Consider the following 26,336-nt stretch of genomic DNA (forward strand, 5'->3'; position numbering starts at 1 on the left):
TACATCAGGCAGTGAGCCTTTGGGGAAGAGATGCCTGGCAGAAGAGTATACCAGGCGATCTGCAGGGCCCAGATGGGGATACCTGGCAGGTGAGTACACTAGGTAATCCTTGTAAAGTATAGGAAAGGGGAAGACTAATCCATTGTCAATAGACACCTGGCAGGAGAGTATACCAGGGGATCTAAAGAATCTGCTGAAGTATTCCTGGCAGGGGAGTATACCCGAAAGTTGTCCTTGAGAAGTTGATACATAAGAGATACTTTAGTCATTCTTGGAGTGTTTGTTGTACAAAGGAGAATATTGTCTGAAAAAGACACCTTCACCATCCTACCTGAAACATTCCTACCGCCCTTACGGGAATATTATTTGGAAAATACTATTTTGCCATCCTTGAAGTCTTTGTTGTATAGAAAAGACACTTTTGCCAGCTTTGAGAGGTTGCATGGAAAATACATTTCTACCATCCTTCAGGGAACATTGTTTGGAAAAGATGTTTTCACCATCCTTTCTGAGAATAATCCATGGCAAGGGTTCCATCTGGATGCAGGGACGACTCCTTGGAAGAAACTATTTTGTGTTGGATATATTTATTTACTTTATATTTGAATTCTTTTTTGGCTAAACCTTGATCGGAGACAATTTACCATACACTTGATTGTTTAATTTCTAGTGTGAGGGTCATATATATTTTGGACACAAAGACAATTTACTAAGACACAGACTGATCTTTAGTTCTAGTTTCCTAGGTAGGGAAACTCTCTTTAGGATAGGAACTATGAGGCCTTTTCCCACCACTTTCTTTTAATAAAGTTGTCTGATGTTGAGAACATTACCACTTTGTGTCTGCCTCTCATTTCTGACCCGTCGCATATGGTGTTAGGAGTGGGATCGGATTCAGTTGACACAAACTGGGGATCCCACGAGTGTTATAGATACTAGCCCCACATGCGTTTCATCTGGTGAAAAGTGGAAGAGCAACACTCCTCCTCCTACTGGGTCCTGTCCCCAATAAATTGAAGCAGAAGCCATTTCCTTAACATCTATATCTGGAGATAACTCTAAACAATTTATCGTCTGTACTAGGACCTTTAAGAGAAGACCATGATGCAAATTTCCCTTTACATTCTAATGTAGGTGTGGTCTTTCATGTGTTGTCCAGTCGAGTTATTATGTGTATTAGAAACACTGTGGAGGGCAATATTTACTATCTTTTCTGTCTCCAAGACTGTTTGATACCAGTTAGGGTTCAAAATTGAGATTCGATGAGCAGGAGCTAAAACCACCTCCTGGGTATCGGCATCAACCTGTAGGCAGGAGCTACCATAGGGGAACCAGAAGCTACATGAATGCTCCTTTAACTTATTGTCCATTTTGTATGAACCATTGTGTTTAAATGTGTGTATGGCGTGGAAGCTGGGCTATGGCCAATATAGCTATGCTATCTAGCTAGAAGGCTCGCTTCTGAAGAAGCTGCTCCGTCTTCTGGCAAACGCACACACCCATTGAAATTATATATTTAGATCCGGGTATGGTCTTGTGTGTGGCAAGAGCCCAGCTCTCCAAGCTGTACACCCATTGGAAACTGCAACGCCCCAATTGGAATTTTAAACTAACTTATTATTGAAGCTGCGCAGACCAAAGGTCCATCTATGCCATGTAGCACTCTAATGAAAATGATTGCTGCCTCCACTAGTTGGCATTCTATGTCTGTGGAGGACCTCCTGAAGCTTTGTTTTTGGCGTTACAAAGCTGAGATGAAGAATGCAAATTTGCGAACTGCAAACTAAGAATAATGGCACTCAGTTTCTTGAATACATCATGCACAGAGAGGGCCCACCGGGTTATCTTCAGCAATGTGTGGGTAACTCTCTGGTATGGGACTACTTGAGGCTGAAAATTCACACCTTAGAAATCACGAGGGCATTGACCAACATCCTGCGCAATCAACACTATTACTGTTTTGCAGCAAACCTTGTCTGGAAACAGCCAGACATCTTTTTGATGAAGTGCGAGTCCCTGCTTGCATTGAGAACGAGTGCGCTGAAGGCAGCTGGAATATGTGATGGCAGAGGAGAAAGATCTTGGTTCCTCTTGATGAACGAGAACACCGAACCCTGCATTATATTTTTTAGTGTGATGTAGGAAAAGGTAGCATTGATACTGATGGGCCTAGGTGTGCACTGAGTGGAGTGGCATTTAGAGGGGATGGTGTGGGTGACCACTAACTACTAAACTCGCAAACTTGGAGGAGAGATTGGCTGGATGTGGGATTTTGAGGGTGGATGGACTGGCGGTGGGATTTGGAGGGTGGATTGGCTGGCTGTGATCTGGCTGTGGGATTTGCAGGGTGGATTGGCTGGCTGTGGGATCCAGCTGTGGGATTTTGAGGGTGGATTGGGTGGCAGCCTGGGCTGGTGAAACTGCATACTAAGGGGGGAATTGTTATGCCAACAACTGATTGTTAGGAGTGGAAGTATATTGTTGAGTACATGCTGAGAGGAGTAATGGGCAGGGAGGGGGTGGACATGGATGTTTGTTTTAATGATGTGTTGAAAAGCTGTTATTGGTATCGCTGTACAACACGTTAATAAAATATAAATGTGTATTAGCTGTGTTCTAATCATTCTTAACATTCTAATGTCACATCTGCATGTTTGGATCTAGGAGCCAAAAGTAGTGCCTGTTAGCTGTTGATTTCAAGGTAACCAGGCTCTACTTTGCTAGAAGCAGGAGCTAAATAGCTCCCAGCTCCCCCTCAATTTTGAACCCTGTGAACCTGGAAAAGATCAAATTGTTTATTTGCAGCTGATGGTAGATTTTCTTCTGTGTATCCCTCCGTTATTCCTTGCAAGGAGGGAAAGTTAAACATGTTTCCCCTTATATCTTGTGGAGAAGAATTGAGGTTCATTTTTTATTCTCTCTCTCCAGTCCCTATTAAAATCAATAGGGGTACAATAGTGGGGATCCCGGTGTATGAGATTTCTTGGGAACAATCCACCAAAGAAAAACCTAGGAATAATTTGAAAAATAATAAATTAGTATTTTTCTATCCTGTAATAAAAGAAACGGATTGCAAATTGATTAAAAGAAAAACTTTGAGGAGAGAAACCAAACCTATTAATATATCGACACACTTTAAAGGGCTTCTCAAAGAACCATAAAACCAGAGAATAAAGAAACTGATGTCTCATATTCTGAGGAATTAGATCTTTCTTGGGAAAATTCTGAGTATTTTGGAAATTGCCATTCTTTAGCGTGGTATGTTGTATCTGTGGAAGTTTGTCACGGTTCGATCCCTGCCTCTTGGAGACCTGAGTTGGGATTTATTCCCTACTGGACTTTACTTCCGGACCTCATGAGACAGTGGTGAATTGGGATTGCTAAATCCTTATTTTCCATGTTACTTCCTTTCCAGATCCATTCCAGGTTTTTAGCAGCCAGTATGCTGCTTTAGTCAAAAGACTATGCTTCCCAGAATGCCAGGCCCACTGCTTAATCTCCACCCTTTCAAGACCAGGTTGGGTGAAGGATATGCAGCACCTGTGGCTGGCAGGTGCAGCAAGCAGCACACCAGAGGCATGTGCTCAGCCTGCTTTAAAAGCCTGCGTTTGCTTCAGTCCAGCGCTGGTCATTAATGCAGTGTTCCTGTTTGTTACCATTCCCTTGTTCCTGGGTCTTAGCTTAGTGGCTAGTTAATAGTTGCTATTTTCTTGCTCCCTTTCCCTGGATTTCGAATTTAGTGTGCTTACTAGTAATTCCTGCTTCCTGGATTCCCTTTCGGTCTTCCGGTTTTGCAGTCGGCACTTCCCAGTGCTTTCCTTTTTATATGCAGCCCAGTTTCTGTGTTCTTTATTCTGTTGCCTTTGCCCTATTGTGCAGTGAAATATTGATGCTTTAGACACTCTTATTCCTGTTTCTGTTACTTTACTTTCTCTTGGAGTCTTCTCCAGGTTTTCCTTTGCACTTCTCCCTTTGGTCCGTATTGATTGTTAGATGTAGTGTGCTGTTGTAGCCAGCTCCTGTGTGAATGCCTATGTTTTCCGTACTCTGTAATCACTATTCCTACTTGTCCCTGGTCAGGAGTCTTATGTATTATGTTATCCTCCCTTTGCTGTTATAGCCTTTCTGTGTCCCTGTTTGATCAACAGGGTTGGTGGGCAACACTGACATTTCAGGTGGTATTTATCATCCTCTTGAGTGTTGTCTTTGTTACCTTATACAATACCATCAAGAGTGTTGGCTCACAGATCCGGTTGTTGCTTGCCCTCTACGTGGGCTTAGCGCTGTCAGTACCTGTAACAACAATTGTGGTCGAGGAGTTTGCTGACTTTCTTTGTAATCATAAGGAGCTTCTTGGTGCTTACCCCACATCCCTTTTCATATGTTTGCATTCTTATCACGCTCTACTTGCACATCCTGGGTTTTAGTGTGCATGTGTCTTGGTTCCTGAGTGCATGTTGTTTGACTCAAAGCTATTCATTGTGATCTTGTGCATGTTTCCCTTGCCGTATTCACTGCCTTTTTCCTCCAATGACAGTTTAAAACATCTTACACTCCATTGCCCGTTTCATCACCCAAAAATGACTAATTCGCCGGAAGAGCAACAAAAATTAGATGTTTGTTTCTCCTATGAAAGCACCATGGGCCTGATTCACAGAGCGTTTTCCTATGGGATTGCGCCATTATCAAACACTTCTGTGAATCAGGTTCTATATCTTTTAATTCTAGAGCAATGGCATCTCTCGTGAAATCCAGTGCTATGCTCTGTAGTGGGGATACACCTCTTTAAAGAATACCAGTTGTATTGTAAGGGAAGATCATTTGGCCCATTTAGGTACCGGAGGTAAATTATGTGCCATAAGAGCTGATTTACTTCCCCAGGGGTGGAGAGCTACAGGACGGAAAATCATAGGGTGTATACATGACCATACAGCAGGACATCCAATGACTGGCCTCCCTGTTAAGATTTTGGGAAAACAATTACACTTGGTAATTCCAAATCTACCACCCCAACTAGTTCTGGGCAGTGAAGTTCCAGAACCGGAGAGAAGACTGCGTGCAGGAGTGCATCCACGAGAGAGCCTGGAGAGACGCTGGAGCCACCCAGAGTAGGAGACCAGCGATGAAGGTGCGCTGCGTAAGCACGAGGAAGTCTGGAAATTCTACAGTGATCAAGTGAGTCTGCTAAAGCAAAGTGGGGACTGTGGTGCGTTTTGGCAATTGCGCAAAAGAGAATTGCAACCTTGGGAAGGTACGAAAACAGAAACGAAGGATGCTTATGAATTAAGAGCGCAACATTTTGAACATTGTGAAACTTTGAAAAGTAAAGTGAAAAGAGGATTGTTTGTCAAGTAGATATACCAAACCAGCAAGAAGGGTATATGTTGCTTGAAAATAAAGAGAAAGTGCAAGATAAGAGAAGTCCTGGCAGGAGAGTACACCAGGCAGTTGGAAATGCATGTAGTCCTGTCAGGGGAGTATACCACACACATTTCAAACCTACAAGGAGCGCCGAGCAGAAGTGGTAACAAAGAATGACATTTTTTTCTTAAAAGAAGGAACTTTGGTTACAGAACTTACAAGATTGAACTGTGCTCATATAACAGTATTGTTGTGAGCCAAGAAAGACATAAAGTATTGTTAGTTAATGAAACATTTGTGATACTAGTGAAGAATCCAGGGGAAATGAATGACCCATCTGGAATTAAGGTATTTTTTCCCATCTATTTTGGAGACCATTTACGTTGGAGCCATTGTACTTTTTTGTTGAAGACTTTTTACAAGTACCAGATTTCCCTTGTCACTTTGTTATTTTGTGTTATTTTGTTTTAGTGTGAGGGTCAGGGTAGAAAGTTTTGGACAAAAGTACAGCTTTTTGATTAATGACATCCTGAACAAAGACATCCTTTGTTTTTGTTTTTTTGGTAGGGAAACCCCTCTTTAGAATAGGGCCAGAGAGGCATTTTCCCAACCCATTTAAGTTGAATTTTTATTCTAGTCTATAACCAAAAACATGACAACTTTGTGTCCAGCTTTCATTTCTGACCCCTCACAGAACTTTCACCATAAGTTCCAGCATTCAGCACTGCAGCACTCCCTTTATCAGGGTTTGGCCTTAGTCCCTCCTCTCAGTGTGGTGGCCTCTGTGCTGTCTCGTTATCCTTCAACATTCTTTGGTTCCTCTCCAGTGTCCCTCTCATCTCAATCTTGCCATGCCTGCTTTCTTATGCTCTCGCCACTACGATATCTGCTGGTGACTCCACAGGGTTCCTACAGCCGGTGTTGGCATAGTGCTGCTCGTCCTTGGTCTTCCTCTGTGGCGTGAGGTCTCCTCTTACGTGCAATGACTTCTCATTCTCGCTTCTGCCCAGGACTTCATTCTGACTTGCAGAGTTGGGTTTGTCTCTCTACAGCCTACTTCTCCAGCTTCTAAACATAGCAATCTTAGGGCATTTCTGCAATTCCCCCTCTTTGCATCCAACTCCTCTGCTCTCTCTAGTCCTTCCCCTAGTCTGTGGGGCTGCTGGCGGTAGTACATGACAATAAAGTGAACCAAAAGACTTCCTGTTCTGCAATATGTTCTCTGCATTAAGGGTACTTCACCACATCCCTTTACAGGCAGTAATGGGGAAGCAGGACAGATTCCCTCCAGGTTCCTCTCCATCAATGAGCTTTGTTTGCATGCCCACGGTTAGCACCTGTTTTCTGTGTGTGTTGTTTATTTTGGCCTTTAGTTGTTTGAGGTGGCTGCCTATGTATGAATGGTGTCTGGAAGCCACTGGTCTTTCTAGTGTTTGTTTAGAGTGTCTTTGACTAACCCAGCCATGAAGGAACCTGATCTAGATCGTCCATCTCCTTTTCTCTTGCATTTTATATATTTCCGACTTAAACCCAGGATGTTGACACCGCCCATTTAGATGTATGTGGTCTTTAAGTTGAGTAACTATTGTTGGTTAAAGTGAATCTGTATTGGAGCTGGGCATGCCTAATGAATTTAGGGCAAGGACTTTATTAGCCCCCTCGTAGGATATTACAAAAGCATACAGAATCTTTGGTGTAGGATTCGGTCTGTGGCTATTTGGGAGGCCCCTCGCCTCTTGTGGTTTAGTATTGCTGGTGATGGTTTCCACAACACTGTGATCAATTCACCTTGAGTTATTCTAATCTCTGGTGCGATTTGTTCGGCAACCAGGATTACATGCATCCGGTTAAGGCAAGGCGTGGACGTGACTGTGGTGGAACATGCATTGAAGCACTTCAATTTTGGTGTAGTCTCCAGAGTGTTGTCTAGTAGGCCTGTGCTCTATGGTGCTTCATCTCGCCGACTTCTAACCTCTTCCTAATTCTTATACCTTTTGCCGAGATTGCACCGTCTGGTGGGGAGGTCTCTTGGGAGTTAAACTTGGGTTTGGAAATCTTTCCAGGAGTCTTAAATAGGCCTGCCATTTTCTTATGAGATGAGATCCTAATAATAGGAGAGACATTTGGACAGGGAGGGGCATAGGTGGCCACTGTCGCGTGTGCCCCCATTCTCAACATCCATTCTGTCACTCCTGCTGTGCTGCCATGTTCCACTTTATGCAAGAGATAGAAGTTTGTAATCAGCAGGCCATGTATATTGTTGAGCTATAGCTTGGTGACATGTGCTTATGATTTTTGACAGAGTCTAGTAAATCAAGAGATGTTACAAATCACTACCATAGCTGCATGCGTTCAAGAGGGAGGACATTTTATACTATGTACTATCTATTGAGCTGAGACAGTCATGATTGTGGGTAGTGGTGGCTGGATTCCAAGCATAAAGCGAACTATTCCAATTTGAGCAATTCTCCAGTAGATACTTTTAAGGATGGCCGCTCGGAGATCTGGCAAATGACAGGAGGGCTTTCTACCTGTTGGGATGAACTAAAAATAAGCACGAGTCCAGCGTCCGGAGTCCTCTTCATGTTCGGCTGACCTCTCAAAACATTTCCAAGCATACCAGCAGCATCTGTATGATAACTGAAAGACCATGCCGGGTACCTGGGAGGACTCCTTGGAAAATGTGTACCTTCTTTCCAATAATTATTCTTGGGAGCTGGTGCTATTTGACAAATAGATTTGACGATCATTAACTTTATTCGTTTATTGTGTTTTGCATGAATACGCTCCTGGACTCAATTTTTCCATCCCATAATAAGGCGGTTTGTTTACAATTAGATTGCTTTCATAACTTAAAGATATCTGCTTTCTTTCCTTTAAGGAAACTCCCGAGAAGACTTCCAGGATGAGTTTTGTTGAGTACGGAGAACTGATGAAAGAGGGGGACACCGCAATCATCTTCCTGGGCCATGATTCTATGTTTCCCGTGAAGGTTCAACATGGCAGCCAAACTCAGACGAAATACGGCGTTATCCGGCATTCCGCTGACCTCATCGGAAAGCCATTCGGCTCAAAGGTGACTTGCAGCAAAGGCGGATGGGTCTACGTCCTTCACCCAACCCCCGAGCTGTGGACAGTGAATCTACCCCACAGGACTCAGATTCTGTATTCAACGGACATCTCGATGATCACAATGATGCTGGAACTAAAGCCGGGATCCGTCGTCTGCGAATCGGGTAATGTTTCAATGCACTTCCATTTTATTTAAGACTTACTAAACACCTTGACTGTGAAGATTTGGCATTGTATTTAGGATCATGAAAGATTTCATATTTAAACGATAAGATGAATACAAATGTAGGTTAGTCTACTCATTGTTTCCAGAATAGTGGGCTATCGCAGTGCGAGTCCATGCCTGGGCTTGTGTTCAAATGAGTGGAGGTGCCCAAGGCATGCTTTTGAGTAATTCTGTGTGTTTGCTTAGCTGTTCTCTTGCAGCTCGCCCCCTTAATCCTGAGGTACCTCTGTTATGTACAAAGTTTCTATACTCTGCCAAATCGCCATGGTAGATCTGGGTGCCTAGGATTTTGTAAAAAGAAGCGCACTGTGACCCATCCAGGGGTTTCAGGCCTGGAATCTGCGAAAAGGGGGGCAAATGGGTGAAGGGGAAAGTGAACGAGGGTCAAAAATAAAAGGTCAAAAGGGTAAGACAAAGTAATATGATAAAGAGCTGGGGCTAATGATTGTGGAAGCTTAGATTTGTGAAATGCCAGTTAGCGTCGAAATCGAGCAAATATAGGGTGAACATTGAGAATATCCAAGTTGTCTGTGAATAAATGAGCTTTAATGTGTGGCTAATATGAAGAAAGAGAAAACAATTTTTATGGAAGAATTTACTAAAAAACAGAGCTGGCGAACCACGGAAGACTGGTGGCTCGAACTTCTAAGAGGAAACCGAATTTCCATCTCCTGTGTTGATAAAACTATTGCTAAAAATCTTTAAAAAACTTAATATGATCGAAATTGGACTGGAAGAATGAACATATTAAATAAAGTAAATTATTTCTGTATTATGTGGAGAACATGTAATGTCATTTTATGAATAAATGTGGCTAAAGGTTTGTCTATATTTTAAACCAATAAAACCTTTCAAAATAAAAACAATTAAAAAAAATGTGAGGCTAATCTGACATAAGTTACCATTTATTGTAGTGTAGGGCTATGTGATGGATTTAGGGGGGCAAGATTCAACTTCACATGAAAGGGTAGGGTGGGAGTTTGCATGAAACCTATGCATTGGTTGACTGTTGCGTCCTAAACGCCCTGCATTGCTGGAGCTGAAAGGCTGTATAACTCCTGGCTCCTAAGGACCCTTTTCTAGGAAGCGTGTGTAAACCAGCGAACATGTGTAAACCAGCGAACTTGTGTAGGGTCGCACATTGTTTTGGGTTTGAGGTGTAGAAGTGGTAAGCGGAGAGTGAACCATTATAGACTTTCATCCATTTCTTGTAGGATCAGGGACAGCAATTCAGGGAAGCCATCTCCCCATTAGATATTCAGTCTCCATTTGTTGTTGTGCATTTATATAGCGCTACGAACCCTCCGGTATCTGGCGCTGCTTATTATTACCCACGGTGTGTGGTGCTCATTTATCGACCTTGGAAGGATGAAAGGCTGAGTATGGCCCCGCCGGGATTCGAACCTGCGTCAGCAGGCTCTGCATGGATGTCAAAGCGAGTGCTCAACTCGCTGTGCTATCTTTCTGTGAGGGGGGAGTTCCCTGCTGATGGGTGTTGAGTTTTAGGTGTGATTGGGGCCTTTCTTAGTTGAAAGGCCAAGGCTTCAAGCAAGCAACGCTCCTTGGATGTCTGTCTATGCAGGACAGGGAAACCAGCCTGGCATGGCGGACGCTGGGGCAGGGTGTTCAAGTCCCCTACTCTTTCATGGCAGCTGAACACCCAGCAGATTGGTGAAATGGGTATCACCTCCTCACCCCAGGAAATAAATGAGATTTCTCTTAAGAGGCCTGTTCAATGAGAATGAATATAGCGCTTTGTGCCACAGCCTTGAGTGTGCAGTATGTGGAAGAAACGTGTATTGTGTGTGGTTTCCATGGCAACCCTTAGACACTGTTTCTCTTTCTGAGGGCTGTATCCTACTGTGCTGTCATGGCAGGGGATTATGGAATTCATACTCGGTGGCAGGGATGCAGTCGATTGTCTGCACATTGTTTTAAATATCTTTTTGCCGTTTTTAGGGTGGGGGAGGAGACTGTCTTTTTTATGTTCTTGTTATTATTGGGATATTTGTAGAGTGTGGACGGAGCTGTGGAAAGCAAACAGAGTGCTGTATAGGGTAACGGGGGAAACTACATGGGGGGGTCGTAATGTGGGGTACAGCATAGATGTGAGCAGGGCCCGAGCGATGAAGGGTGAGGGGTAGACAATCTAGAGTCACAGGGGACGGTGAGCGAGTGCCAGGTGAAACCAGGAGCAGGGAAACCCAGAAGGGCGGCTACACGGGCGTGGGCGAATGCTTGCACTGGCCACAGAGAGCGGGCAGGGGGTGGGCAGCACATCCCTCGTCTATAGCGCTCTCGTGCCGCCACTGTACAGCTCCCTGCGATGGTGGTCTATAGGGGTGAAAAAGCATCAACACCATATTATACAGGGAGCGCTTTACACTGTAGACTACCCGGGCTTCAGAGAGCCCTCGCAACCCCTGGGTGTGCAGGGCACCCGTCCATAAGTCTCTATATTATGAACAGGGTCTTGACAAAGCGTCCCCTTGCCTGGAGAACCGACACAAGTGAAAGGCGTCGCAGGTCACCCAGAGCCAAGGCCACTGGGATACTCGCGGAACGATGGCGAGCGCGCGTTCCCACAGGCCGCCCAGAGCCAAGGCCACTGGGATACTCGCGGAACGATGGCGAGCGCGCGTTCCCACAGGCCGCCCAGAGCCAAGGCCACTGGGATTCTCGCGGAACGATGGCGAGCGCGCGTTCCCACAGGCCGCCCAGAGCCAAGGCCACTGGGATACTCGCGGAACGATGGCGAGCGCGCGTTCCCACAGGCCACCCAGAGCCAAGGCCACTGGGATACTCGCGGAACGATGGCGAGCGCGCGTTCCCACAGGCCACCCAGAGCCAAGGCCACTGGGATACTCGCGGAACCATGGCGAGCGCGCGTTCCGCCAGTTAAGCTTTAAGTGACCATCGCCTTGCAAACCCTGCTTGGCACAGCAGCGAGGAGCGCCCCACGGGGTGCAGTCCTGTGGTGAAGACAACGTGTCCACACTGAGCTTGCAGATGCTCGCGTGCATCGCACGAACATTCTGAATCGCAACACAACTGGTGATCACAAGGACTGTGCATGCAGCACACACAGCACACCCGGGAGTGTCCCATGGCACTTGCATGAGAGGTAGAAACCCACATCAGTGCCACTGCTCGGGTTTACCTCGCTGCTTGGACGGAGACCCGCAGAGCCCACCCGGCTAATTTAATAACTTGTTGCTGTGTTTTTTTTGCCACCTGGCTGTGCTTCGCATATCGCGTCGCTCTTATCGCTTTTAATGGTAGGCAGTTTATCTACCTGAAATGTTAAAAGCCTGAGCCGGCCTCGCTCGCATTTTAACCGGTTACCAAGGGAGAGCGCAGTCTTGCCAATCAGCGCTTGACTTACTGAGCAGTCTGGGCAGCTGGGAGAGGTTGCATTAGATGGCGCACTTTGCTCTAATCTCTGGCATTAACAAGGATTCCGAGAACTGGGGGAATCCGGACCAGAAGGGCCACCTGCGGGTGGGACTTTGCATGGAGTAGATGGTGTCCATCAAGCATCCACGCTTATGAAGAGTGGGCTCCAGTTCAGGGTCTTGCACTGGAGATTAGTAAAACTTGCCCCTCCCCCATTCCCCCCAAATGAGAGGGGCCACTTGTTCTGTGACCTGCTCGAAAAGATGCGAACAGAAGGCACTTGGCTCGGTTCTTCCCATGGAACTGCAGCCAAGCCAGCAAGGCCCTGATCTTTAACAAGGTTTCCAAAGTCATGGCCATCGCCTCGCTGCATGGATCCCTCCGTGCACGGCAGAGACGCTAGCAGGGCTGAATGCACGTGATGAGGCGAAGCAAATGGGGCAGACGGAGAGCTGGACAGAAGTCTGTGCAGCGGGAAAGATGGGGCAGCCGACCCTGGCAGCGGATAATACAGACTAGAAAGCCTGGCAGGAAGCCCAGTGATTAAGGGCAGAGCGAGCGCAGGTGCTGCCTACTGGAGCAGTGCTTCTGTCCTCATGCACACAGCAGTGCAGTGCGCCATAGGTCTTTCGCTTACCCACACAGCAGTGCAGCGCGCCATGGGTCTTTCACTTACCCACACAGCGGTGCAGCGCGCCATGGGTCTTTCACTTACCCACACAGCGGTGCAGCGCGCCATGGGTCTTTTACTTACCCACACAGCAGTGCAGCGCGCCATGGGTCTTTCACTTACCCACACAACAGTGCAGCGCGCCATGGGTCTTTCACTTACCCACACAGCAGTGCAGCGTGCCATGGGCATTTTACTTACCCACACAGCAGTGCAGCGCGCCATGGGTCTTTCACTTACCCACACAGCAGTGCAGCGCGCCATAGGTCTTTCACTTACCCACACAGCGGTGCAGCGTGCCATGGGTCTTTCACTTACCCACACAGCGGTGCAGCGCGCCATGGGTCTTTCGCTTACCCCCAGTGCGGTGCACCATAGGTCTTTTACATATCCACACAGCAGTGCAGCGCGCCATAGGTCTTTCACATACCCCCACAGCATTACAGCGCGCCATAGGTCTTTCACTTACCCACACAGCAGTGCAGCGCGCCATAGGTCTTTCACATACCCCCACAGCAGTGCGGCGCGCCATAGGTCTTTCACTTACCCCCACAGCAGTGCGGCGCGCCATAGGTCTTTCACATACCCACACAGCAGTGCGGCACGCCATAGGTCTTTCACATACCCCCACAGCAGTGCGGCGCGCCATAGGTCTTTCACATACCCCCACAGCAGTGCAGCGCGCCATAGGTCTTTCACATACCCCCACAGCAGTGCAGCGCGCCATGGGTCTTTCACATACCCCCACAGCAGTGCAGCGCGCCATGGGTCTTTCACTTACCCCCACAGCAGTGCGGCGCGCCATAGATCTTTCACATACCCACACAGCAGTGTGGCGCGCCATAGGTCTTTCATATACCCCCACAGCAGTGCGGCGCGCCATAGGTCTTTCACATACCCCCACAGCAGTGCAGCGCGCCATAGGTCTTTCACATACCCCCACAGTAGTGCAGCGCGCCATGGGTCTTTCACATACCCCCACAGCAGTGCAGCGCGCCATGGGTCTTTCACATACCCCCACAGCAGTGCAGCGCGCGGTAGGTCTGTCACTTACCCACACTGTCAAAGGTTTCCCCCTGGCTCACCTGAGTTCTCTTCTTGTGGCCTTCCGCAGAGGACTCCTTCTCCCGGCCGGACCGGGACTTGTATAAGTGCGCGCGAGTCGAGTCTGACTCCAGCGCGAGCGTTCAAAGTTCCAGGAAGTCGCGTGTTCCAGGACGTCCAGGAAGAGGATCGAAGAAAGGTAAGAGATACTGGAAACAGGGGAAAAGGGAAGAAAGAATAAGGGAGTTGGCCAGGAACTTGGAAGGGTAACGCCGAGCAGCACACACACGTCGAGACACTACCTAGAGATAGCGTTGAGACGTGCAGAGGCGTGGCCCATTTATAGAAAGTGCTGTGTCCGACGTACAGGCTAGTACGGAACACGGCACTGGGCACGGCCATGTTGGAAGTATCAAGGAGCACACTCTCCGTCTGGACCAGGACCAGGAAGACCAGAAGGGGCTATGTCCATGGTTCATGACAGCATGCCTCATCCGAAACCCCGTCCCACCAGGCTTGCCAGGGTGTATGAGATGGAATCTTCTCAGCAATCGTGGGGTGTTTAGGTTGGATAGTGGTTCCCATGTTCTCTCGCTAGGAGGATAGCCTTTCCACTCGACCAGGTATTGAAGCCGACCCCGTTTGTACCTGGAGTCACATATTCTGGATACTTCATATTCCAGCTGATTGTCCACAATCACAGGACTGGGTCTGCCAGTTTTCCGGGTGGAGTGGATGTAGGGTTTGAGTAGAGAAGTGTGAAAAACTGGATGTATTCTCTTCCAGGAGTTTGGTAGCTTGAGCCGATAAGAAACAGGATTGATGATTTCTTTTATGGAAAATGGACCATAATATCGGGGGGCTAACTTGTTAGGGCGTAGATGTCGTGGTAATAGTTTCAAGGACAACCAGACCTGGTCACCAATGGAATAGGAGGGTGCTGGTCTTCTTTTGGAATCAGCATATCGCTTAGTGCGAATCTGGGCCTTTCCCAATTGTTCCTTGGCTTCCTTGTGGATGTTGAGGAGAGTTTCAATCCAGGAATCAAGTGAAGGTACTGGAGTTGGATGTGGTAGAACTGAAGGTAACATAGAGGGATGAAAACCTTGACTGCAATAGAAGGGGCTAACGTTGATCGCTGAGTGATCTGAATTGTTATAGGCAAATTCGGCCAAGGGTATAAGGAGGGACCAATCATCCTGTACCTTGGTTGCGAAACAACGAAGATATTGCTCCAGGGTTTGATTAACACGTTCTGTGGCCATGTTGATCTGTGGGTGATTGTCATGCCACTTACCTGGGGTGCGGGGCGCATCTGCAGGTCCCGGCGCTTCCCGTCTTGGCGCATCTACCCGCGATACAGGTTGGGGAGACTTCGGTCATCTGCGGCTCATGCCGCTTCCGGGTTTTCCCGTTCGCGTGGTTCGCGCAGGCGCGGAAGGCCGTGTTTCGCCCTCCGCGCATGCGCCGTCCACAGAGCGCTCGGAAAGTTGCAAGCTTGCTTTCCAAGCCTCGTTTTGGGCGCGTCAGCACCCGGGGACAGCACGGATTGCGTTCCAAGCCTCCCGGGTGCTGCCTGCCCTATATTAAGGGCCAGTTTGTTTGAACAAACCGCGTCTCAACGCGGTTTGTTTCCTGATCGCGTCCTCGCCTGTGTTACTCTTGAGTAGCACCTGTTCAGCCTTGCCAGCCTCTTGTTCCTTGTCCTTCCCTGCTGGTGTTCCTTGTCCTTCCCTGCTGGTGTTCCTTACCTTTTCTGCCTCTGGTAGTTCTTGCCTTCTTCCTTTCTTGACAGTAGATTCCCTGGGCCTCCTTCTTCCCGCTCTCTTTCTGCCTTCCAGCTCTTTTCCTTGTTCTGCCCCAGGGTTCCTAGTCCCCCCTGCCTCCTTGCCTGTTGGTTCTGTGCCTGGCCTCCTGCCTTCTCTGGAGTTCTTTGCCTACTTGTCCATCCACTGGATCTGCCATCTTCAGCTCTCTTCATCAGTCTACCGTTACTTCTGGAGCCTAGCTGTTGTATCCTGTTGTGGAATTTCCATCCAGTCAAGATCCGCCTTCCCTGTCAGTGCTTGCACTGTCCCGACGTCACGCAAATCAGGGAAGTGCGCATCCGTGGCGTTGGGAGCTGGTTCACCACTGACCTCGTTTGAATTCAGGGTGGGTGTTGAGCTGGTTCCTCGCGTTACACATTCAGCAACCATCAGTCGGACAGCCTGGCTACTTCGCCACGACCATCAACTGGAAGTTCAGGTATTCAGCGCCCACGAGACACCTATCTTAACAGTGATATCCAGATGAAAGAGCGCGTTGAATCCCTAGAACACGACAGAGATGTTTCCAGAATTGTGAAATATATTGCGGTCCTCGGTCCGATATGATCTTGGAAGGGAGTCCATGAAGACGGAAAATGTGTTCTAGGAAAATTCCTGCAAGCTCTGAAGAGGAAGGAAGTTTATATAGAGGCGTGAAATGTGCCATATGAGTAAACAAGTCTATGGTTACCATGATGGTCGTGTAACCCCGGGAAGGTGGTAATTCCACGATGAAGTCTGTAGCTATACATTCCCATGGTCTTGTTTGCAGTGTAGGTTGCAATAGAAGGCCCGCCGGTCTCTTATTGTCATGCTTATTCTGACTGCAGACAGTACAGGTCTTGATGTACTCTTGTACCTTGCATTTCATTTCCGGCCACCAAAACTGTCTTTGTATAAGACGGAGCGTGTTGGTTACACCACGATGTCCAGCATGAAAAGTATCATGGCAGAGACTTATTATTTTATGTTGAAGTTTCGGTGTGGGAATGACCAAGGCATTGTCCTTGAATAAGTATCCTTCCTTGATTCTTAAGTTCCAGGGATTCTTCCTAGAGACGTCCTTCCAGAGGTCAGAGGACTGGGTTTTGGCTCGAATCTCTTCCAAGAGGTTGATCGCTTGAGCTATAAAGATTGTGTTGGGAAACATTGTAGGATAAGTCCTATCTTCAGTGGTTAAATAGTCAGGACGTCGGTTCAAGGCGTCCGCAATCACGTTTTGTGATCCAGGAACATGAGTGATTTGGAATTGGTACTGGGCGAAGAAGTAGGCCCAACGCGCCTGACGACTGTTCCTGCACTCCATAGATTGGAGAATTTGTAGATTTCGATGGTCCGTACGGACCTGGACTGGATATCTAGCACCCAGGAGTAAATGTCGCCATTCTGTGAAGGCATGGCGGATTGCCAACAGCTCCTTTTCCAGGACAGAGTAATGGGTTTCGCTGGTTGTTAGGGTTCTATAGAGGTAAGCCACTGGGTGGTCCATCTTGTCCTCAAGCACCTGTTTCAAGACTGCTCCTATGGCATGGTTGGAGGCATCCGTTTCCACTATGAAAGGGCGATCTAAGTCAGGCTGAGCCAGGACGGGGGCTTGCGTGAATCTTGTCTTCAAGCGTTGAAAAGCCTTCTCTTGCGAGGAAGACCAGATGAAGGGAACATCCTTCTTCAGCAGAGCAACGATCGGTTGGACGAGCTCATAAAAGGTAGGAATGAACTTTCGATAAAAGTTAGCAAGTCCCAAGAAAGACTGAACCTGTTTCACTGATGTAGGAGCAGGCCAGGCCAGTATGGCCTTTACCTTTGAAGGGTCCATTCCAACTCCTTCTGGGCTGAGGATGAATCCAAGGTAATGAACTGAAGTCACGTGAAAAAGACATTTCTCAGGTTTGACCAAGAGCTTGTTTTCACGGAGCCGTTGTAGTACCGCCATGACATGTTCTTCATGTTTCAAGGGATCCTTGGAATAAATCAAAATGTCGTCTAGATAGACAATGACAAAGAGAAAAAGCATGTCAGAAAACACCCTATCCATGAAACGTTGAAAAACTGCAGGGGTATTAGCTAATCCAAAGGGCATGACTAGATATTCAAAGTAACCAAAGGGCGTTCTAAAGGCGGTCTTCCATTCGTCCCCTTCCCGGATACGGATTAAGTGATAGGCACCCCGGAGGTCCAACTTCGTGAATATTACGGCGCCTCTGACAGCTTCCAGGATATCTGAAATCAGAGGCAGAGGGTACCGATCTTTGAGGGTGCATTGATTTAGACCACGGTAGTCGAGGCAGGGTCTGAGTTCCTTGGAATCCTTCTAAGGAACGAAGAACAATGAGGCACCCGCTGGAGATTTTGAGGGTCTTATGGTGCCATTTTCCAAATTGATGTCCAGGTATTCTCGGAGGGCCTTTTTCTCAGGTTCTGAAAGGATAAACATTCTGCCAAAGGGAATTACTGCCGAGGGATCTGTCTCAATGGCACAATCTTCGGGTCTGTGAGGGGGTAAAGCCTGGACTATGGCAGTCGAAAAGATATCAGTATATCCTTGGTAGACCTCTGGGACTTGTACAATGTTGGAAACCATGAGTGAGGTTTTTTGCTCTCCTGAATGTTCAATAGCTGGTGTTAAGGAGAGATCCAGGGATAAACAGTGGGACATACAAAACTCAGAGCCCAGAAACAATGACCCTGCTGTCCAATTAATGTACGGATTATGTCTTTTGAAGCCAGGGCATACCCAGAACCATTGGGTAATGGGCTGAGTTTATGATGTCGAATGTAATCTGCTCTTGGTGGTGATTTATGGAGAGACGGACCTCTTTTGTCTGTACGGTTATGGGTCCTGAAGAGAGAGGTCTCCCATCAATTGCTTCTACCGGCTGTTTAATGTTCCGTGACTCATATGGTATTTTATGTCTGATAACCCAGTCTTGATCAATGAAAATTCCCATAGCTCCACAGTCCACCAGGGCCAGTATGGGATAGGTCTTGTGCCTGGAGGGCGATAGAAAGGCCTGTAGCACCACCAGGTTATTCTGTCCAGGAGAGTTCAAGGATGTGATTGATGTGGAGCAGACATCTTTCTCCCGAAACCTCGCTCCATCTAGGGCCGGGAGCTGGCGTTTCCTGAACACCGTGGAGGGGCTAAAGGACATTCTCTAACGAGATGCTTGTCTGAGGCACAATACATACACAGGCCGGTGTGAATTCTTCTCATTCTTTATTGTGGAGTAATTGGCCCACGAAAGGCGCCTATTTGCATTGGTTCGGAGTCGTTATCAGGGGTTGAGACAGGATCGGATTTCACAGTCGACTCCTGAGGGGTTCGTTGAAAGGCAGTCTTAGCCTTTTTCCTTTCAGCCCTTCTTGCCTGGATACGAAAGTCTATTTTTAAGGCTAGATCTACCAAAGCCTGAAACGAACTGGGGAGAGACACTCTGGCTAATTCATCCTTGATATCGTCATTTAGACCCCTGCAAAATAAGGTGAAACTCGCTTCAGGGCCCCAATCAGCCTCCTTCACCAGCTGTTTGAATCTGGTAACGAACGTTAGCATATCCTGGGATCCTTGCCGAAAATCAAGTAGGCGTTCCTGGGCGCTGAACACTTGTTCGGGGCGGTCAAACATAGACTTGAGCGCCTGGATAAATGCATCATAATCATCCAGGAGGACGTCTCCAGAGTTCACTAGGGGAGTGGCCCAAGATAACGCATTCCCTGTAAGATGGGAGATTATGAAGCCCACCTTGGCCCTGGAAGCTGAAAAATAATAGGGCTTGAATGTAAAATGCACCAAGCAGGAATCCAGAAATCCACGTAAGGATTTTGGCGAGCCATCGTATTTGTCTACCACTCCACCCAGTATCACGCTTTCCTTATTGGCAGAGTCAGGTGACAGCACTAATTGTTTCAAGGCTGCGTTCTCTGCCTTTAGGTTCTGTACCTCGGTTGTTAGCTCCTGCATGCCGCGCATGAGGTCCTGGACCGCTTTCTCCATAGCGGTATCAGTGTTGATCGTTTGGCATCTCAATCTGTCAAAGGTTTCCCCCCGGCTCACCTGAGTTCTCTTCTTGTGGCGTTCCGCGGAGGACTCCTTCTCCCGGCCGGACCGGGACTTGTATAAGTGCGCGCGAGTCGAGTCTGACTCCAGTGCGAGCGTTCAAAGTTCCAGGAAGTCGCGTGTTCCAGGACGTCCAGGAAGAGGATCGAAGAAAGGTAAGAGATACTGGAAACAGGGGAAAAGGGAAGAAAGAATAAGGGAGTTGGCCAGGAACTTGGAAGGGTAACGCCGAGCAGCACACACACGTCGAGACACTACCTAGAGATAGCGTTGAGACGCGCGGAGGTGCGGGGGCGTGGCCCATTTATAGAACGTGCCGTGTCTGACGTACAGGCTAGTACGGAACACGGCACTGGGCACGGCCATGTTGGAAGTATCAAGGAGCACACTCTCCGTCTGGACCAGGACCAGGAAGACCAGAAGGGGCTATGTCCATGGTTCATGACACACACAGCATTACAGCGCGCCATAGATCTTTCACTTACCCACACAGCAGTGCAGCGTGCCATAGGTCTTTCACATACCCCCACAGCAGTGCAGCACGCCATGGGTCTTTCACATACCCCCACAGCAGTGCAGCGCACCATAGGTCTTTCACATACCCCCACAGCAGTGCAGCGCGCCATAGGTCTTTCACATACCCCCACAGCAGTGCAGCGCGCCATAGGTCTTTCACATACCCCCACAGCAGTGCAGCGCGCCATAGGTCTTTCACATACCCCCACAGCAGTGCAGCGCGCCATAAGTCTTTCACATACCCCCACAGCAGTGCAGCGCGCCATAGGTCTTTCACATACCCCCACAGCATTGCAGCGCACCATAGGTCTTTCACATACCCACACAGCAGTGCAGCGCGCCATAGGTCTTTCACATACCCCCACAGCAGTGCAGCGCACCATAGGTCTTTCACATACCCCCACAGCAGTGCAGCGCGCCATAGGTCTTTCACTTACCCCACAGCAGTGCAGCGCGCCATAGGTCTTTCACTTACCCACACAGCAGTGCAGCGTGCCATAGGTCTTTCACATACCCCCACAGCAGTGCAGCGCGCCATAGGTCTTTCACATACCCCCACAGCAGTGCAGCGCACCATAGGTCTTTCACATACCCCCACAGCAGTGCAGCGCGCCATAGGTCTTTCACTTACCCCCACAGCAGTGCAGCGCGCCATAGGTCTTTCACTTAACCCCACAGCAGTGCAGCGCGCCATAGGTCTTACTTACCCACACAGCAGGGCAGCGCGCCATAGGTCTTTCACATACCCCTACAGCAGTGCAGCGCACCATAGGTCTTTCACATACCCACACAGCAGTGCAGCGCGCCATAGGTCTTTCACAAACCCACACAGCAGTGCAGCGCGCCATAGGTCTTTCACATACCCCTACAGCAGTGCAGCGCGCCATAGGTCTTTCACTTACCAAGGCTGTGTCCCTAAATTCTACTTCCTGTTTCAATCCTGACAATAATGATGACGCCACACATCCGTGGGCGGGGAACGCTGCTGATGCTCAGCGGGACTAGCACTAGTTTGAACCAATGGCAGATTTTTCACACCCTTGATTCATTTTACCTATTTATTTATTGGTATTTTTGTAGTGCACAACATCCCAGGGCTATCGTGGTGCTGTTTCATATATACATTGCTGGTTACAAAGGAAGGGTTTAGTAGTCACATTATATTTGCATTTACGGTTCATCTTGGAGATACATAGGTCCGGCAGGTAGTATGAATTTGCATTTAGGTTCATCAAGGGGGTACAAAGAGCATAGCAAAAATAACAGAAAGCATATATTTAGCAGATAGAAGGATTGCACCGCGGAGCAGGTTAAGGCGCTCGGGTGTAATGAGGGTTATGTGAATAGTGGGGTTTTGAGGGATTTGCGAAAGGCGAGTAATGAGGGTTCCGCTTTTAGTGCGTTGTGGAGGGCATTCCAAAGTTTCGGCGCTACGTGTGGGAAGCGCTCTTTTTATGGAGGGTACGCGGAGTTGGTTAGTATAGTGGCTTCTAGTAGGGCGGGCAGAGATGTTTTTGGATATAGTTTCTGATGGGTAGGATGGGGCGGAGAGATCTGATGCATTTGTGTGTAAGGGTGAGGATTTTGAAGTTTATCCTTTTCTTGACTGGGAGCAAGTGGGCTTCACGTCTGGCCTGGGATATGTGGTCACTTCTAGGAATGTGAAGGGCTGCGCGGAGTGCGTTGTTAAGTGTTATTTGCAGTCTATTGATGTTTTTAGTAGAGGTGCCTGCCAGAAGGGCATTCCAGTAATGGAGTCTGGCTCCTATGCGGCTCTGGCTATGGAGAGGCAATGATGTGCCATTTATAATGCGCCTGTAGACAAGTGTTTCTAGGTGTATTCATAACGCGCCTGTACACAAGTGTTTCTAGGTACCCCAAGACAGGGGATGGAAGACTTTGGGAGGACAACAGAAACGATCCTATTAGGCTTTCCGTCATTCGGATCGTGCAAGTGCGACAATAGGAGTCTAAGGGGAAGGAGAGCGAAGTGCAAGGGAGAGGAAAGGGGAATGTGCCATCTAAGTAAGTGCAAGAAGGAGGGGGTCTGTAGGGGTTACAGCTCCTAAGTGCGCAGTAGGCCAGGAGGCAGTGCAAGGAAGACTGGTCCTGGAGGAGCCTGGTACCCAGTTAGACTGAGGGAACCAAGCAACCAGTTGATGCAGCAGACAGGTAAGTTAGCAAGGGAGCGAGAGATAGAGAGAATGCACAGGAGAAAGGGAGGGTTTTGAGCTGCTTTCGGTACTTCAGGTGGTCCGGCTCAAGTCTGAGCGGGGCAGGCATAACATTTTATTTCCCAGGATAACCCTGCATCCATATCGACAGCTATTATCTGTTCTAAGATAGATTATTGTAGTAGTACTCTGTTGGGCCTACGTAAAGCGGACATCAATAGAGACTCCAGGTCATCCAGAATGGACACGTCCGAGTCGTAGTTGGTCTCTCCCGCGTGACCATGTCTCCTCGTCGAGGCATGCTCTGTATTGGCTCCCGGTGGAAGCTCGAATCCGCTTCTGCCTTTTGGTCATTACATTTAAATGCAGATCCGGCCTTCTGCCTCTGTACTTGCAAAACCTCATCCATAAAAAGGTTAATAGCAGATCCCTTCGGTCCAATAATCAAGATCTGCTGGTCACGCCTAGATGTAAAACGAACAAGGTTGAAAATGGAGCCCTCTTTGCTGCAGCGCCGAAGGCTTGGAACTTGCTCCTTTCCGAGCTGCATGGTCCTACCTCCCTGAGTCTTTTCAGAAAAAAGCTGAAAACGTGGCTGTTTTCGCAACTTGATTGGACACGTCCCCTCCGTCCCTCCTATCTGACTAGTTCTGTACTCTGACCTCACCTACTTCTTACTCCCCCCCCTCCCCCTGTGTTTCTTGTTGTCCATCTTGTTATGCGCCCTAATGCCTAAGGGTCCATGGCTGCACTATACAAATATAATAAAGTAAAGTAAAGGGCTGGCCCTTCCAGAGGGAGACAACTGCAGAGGAGAGATCAACCCCCCACTCTCTGCCTGGAGAAGCGTCTGATCCTCAGACAGTGGAGGTAGCTGAGCCAAGGGCTGTAAGAGGAAGCTATTTCGGGCGACAGAGTTTGATATAGTGCTGGCCCCAGCAGAAAGACCTGTGGACAATGCAGAAGCTATTGAACTCGATCCTTGCAGCCACCAGGAGCCAGTGGAGATATTTCAGGGCTCGAGAGATACAGTCCCTGGGCTTGAGGTCAAGGATAAGTCTTGCCGGACTGTTTTGGATTAGTTGCTGGGGGCAGAGAGTAGAGGCAGGCCGATTGAGAAAGAGGCTGTTGCAGTAGTCCAGCCTGGAGAAAACCAGGGCTCTGGAGACAGTAGGCTTCTGGGGCACGGTGAGGAAATGTGGAATACCTGTGAGGAGGTGCAGCTGGAGGTGGGCCTTTTTGGCAAGGTCCGTAATGTGAGGAGAAAAGGAGAGGTTGGAGTTGAAGATGAAGCCAAGGTTTTTTGCAAAGGAAGGCGAGGGTAGAGTGCCCAAGGAGGGCAGCCAGAGTGAGATGGGGAAAGCGGGCACAGGGGTCCCAATGAGCAGGATCTCAGTCTTACTGGCATTAAGGCAAATATTGTTGGAGGCGCACATTGTTGGAGACGCACCAATCCTGAATTGCGGATAGACAGTCAGGAATGAGTGAGGGAGAAGAGGAGGCTGAGGGAAGCCGGAAGGAGAGCTGAGTGTCATCTGCATAACACTGAAAGTTAGAAGAGAAGGTGGAGATCAGGTGGGCCAAAGGGGTCAGATAGACATTGAAGAGCCAGGGTGAGAGCCCCGGGGCACACCACATGTGGAGAGAGAGGTGGTGAGAGAAAGAACCCAATTTGGACCCAGGGAGGAACTGTCCAGGAGGAAGGACCACCACGCCAGGGCCTGATTCATGATGCCCAGGTTCACAACGATTCTGTTGGGTGGCGTGGTTGACCGTGTTAGAAGCAGAAGAAAGGTCAAGGAGGATGAGGACTGAGGGAGAGCTGGAGTCGAGGTTAGAGAGCAGACCTATAAAGAGAACTATCAAGGGGTACGCTAAGAACTGGCCCTATTCAAATGCACAGTCTACTACAGAATCTGCTCCCAGTGCAGCAAGTATTGAAGCACAGGAGACGCGCATTTACTCTATAATGAGGCCTACGCTTGCTTACAACCACAGACATACACCAAGCAACGGTTAACAGGCTGCCCTTCCCACCTCGCTCCGGCTGTTCCCACTGCCTCTTTCTCTCGCCATGGCCCTCCTGCAGCTGCAACCTCTCTCCCAGGGCTCTGGTAATGGGGCAAGGGATGAGTTGGGATGCACCTCTCCTCTGACTTCCTCCCTCAGCTGGTATGAGGGAGTGGGAAACGAGGAGAAAAAGCCAATCCCACCACCCACCAAATGTTTCGCAGTAGGGATGTCTAGCTGTAAGGAATTGGTCATAAACATGTACATCTCAACATGTACATCTCAGGCTAAATAGAAACGTTTTCAAAATGCTAATGAAAATCTAATGCATACAGTGGACGCGTGACTATTTTATGTGTAACATATTTGTGTAAATTTCAAGTTAAGCAAATATGTCTAAATTGTGGAGCAGTCTATGGAGAGATCTGGTGTTTGATAGAAATGTTGCGAACGCCTCTGCCATGCCCGGTGAATATGACTTGTTTCCTGTGCTGCCCTACCACGCAAAGATACTTAGTTTCTGTAGCCCGCCGGCTGCAATACGGCAGTACAGAGTTTTTTTCTTAGCATGTACTCCCACGTACTCGTGGCTTGACGTGCTAATTAAGTCTGTGTCAAGCGCACCTTCCCTGTCTTTTCAGAGCATGTTCTATCAGGTGGATTCTTCAGACCGTATGTCCTGAGGACAGGCAGGGAATATGGCAAGGGAAATGTGCACAAGATCACACAGTGAAGAGCTTTGTGTCAAACATGCACTCAGGAACCAAGACACCTGTACACTAAAACCCGGGATGTGCAAGTAGCGTGTGATAAGAATAAACATGTATGAAAAGGGATGTGGGGTAAGCACTTAGAAGCTCCTTATGATTACAAAAAATGTCGGTAAGCTCCTCACCCACACTTACTGTTATAGGTACTGTCAGCTCTAAGCCCACATACACGACAAGCAACGACAGGATCTGTGAGTTAACACTGTTGATGGTATTGTATAGAATAACTTGGACAATACTCATGAGGTCGAGAAATATGGCATTAAAATGTCAGTGAAGCCCACGAGCCCTGTGGATCAAATAGGGACCCAGACAGACTGTAACTTCATACATAAGATGCCTGACAAGGGACAAGTAGGAATAGTGCTTATAGAATAGTGAGGAAAACATAGGCTTGAACCATGATTCTGAGAATTAGAGGAATCAGGACCAGAAGTGGCACGTGTAGGTGGGACTTTGCATGGAGTAGATGGTGTCAATCAAGCATCCACGTGTATGAAGACTGGGCTCCAGTTCAGGGTCTTGCAGTGGAGATTAGTAAAACATTCCCCCCAAAAAAAGAGGCGCCACGTGTTCTATGACGTGCTCGAAAAGATGCGAAGAAAAGACACTTGGATTAGTTCTTCCCATGAAACGGCGAGCTGGATACAACAGCACACCAAATCTAATAACCAACACAGAACAAACTCCAAGAGAAAGTAAAGGAACAGGAGCAGGGAAAACGAAGTTACAAGTGCAAAATCTCCCCTCTCCCCACACGAAAGGAACATGGTACAAAATGGAAGATCTATAAATGAGGGGAGTCTAAGGATAAAGGTTGCACTGTAGAAAAAGGCAAAGTCAACGGAATGAAGAACACAGACAAACTGGGCTGCACTGAAAAGGGAAAGCACTGGGAAGTGCTGACTGCCAAACAGAAGATACTAATAAGCACCTAAATTCGAAATCCAGGGGAAAGGTAACAAGAAATTAGAAACTAGGAACTAGACACTAAGCTAAGAACCAGGAACAAGGGACCGGTCGCAAACGGGAACACAATCAATGACCAGCGCTGGACCAAACTGAAGTTTTTAAAGCTGGCTAACGAGCACATGCATCAGGTGTGCTGCTTGCTGCACCTGCCAGCCACAGGTGTGATTATCCTCCACCCAACCTGGTCTTGCAATGGTGGAAATGAAGCAGTGGGCCAGGCATTCTGGGAAACATAGTGTTTTGATTAATGCAGCATACTG

The 26,336-nt window shown here is 48.1% G+C and overlaps 1 protein-coding gene across 2 annotated transcripts in view; it reads left to right on the forward strand.

Annotated features, from left to right (window-relative positions):
- The window catches only part of TRMT61A (tRNA methyltransferase 61A), a 384,858-nt gene that overhangs the window by 240,382 nt on the left and 118,140 nt on the right, over positions 1-26,336 (forward strand). For both annotated transcript variants that reach the window (XM_069638132.1, XM_069638131.1), the window contains exon 2: positions 8,243-8,597. In XM_069638132.1, the coding sequence (XP_069494233.1) occupies positions 8,267-8,597 (331 nt within the window). In that variant the 5' untranslated portion in view covers positions 8,243-8,266. The remainder of the gene's footprint in view (positions 1-8,242; positions 8,598-26,336) is intronic.

Source organism: Ambystoma mexicanum, chromosome 14 (genome assembly GCF_040938575.1).
Source record: "Ambystoma mexicanum isolate Mex_15411 chromosome 14, UKY_AmexF1_1, whole genome shotgun sequence".
NCBI classification, from domain to species: Eukaryota; Metazoa; Chordata; class Amphibia; order Caudata; family Ambystomatidae; genus Ambystoma; species Ambystoma mexicanum.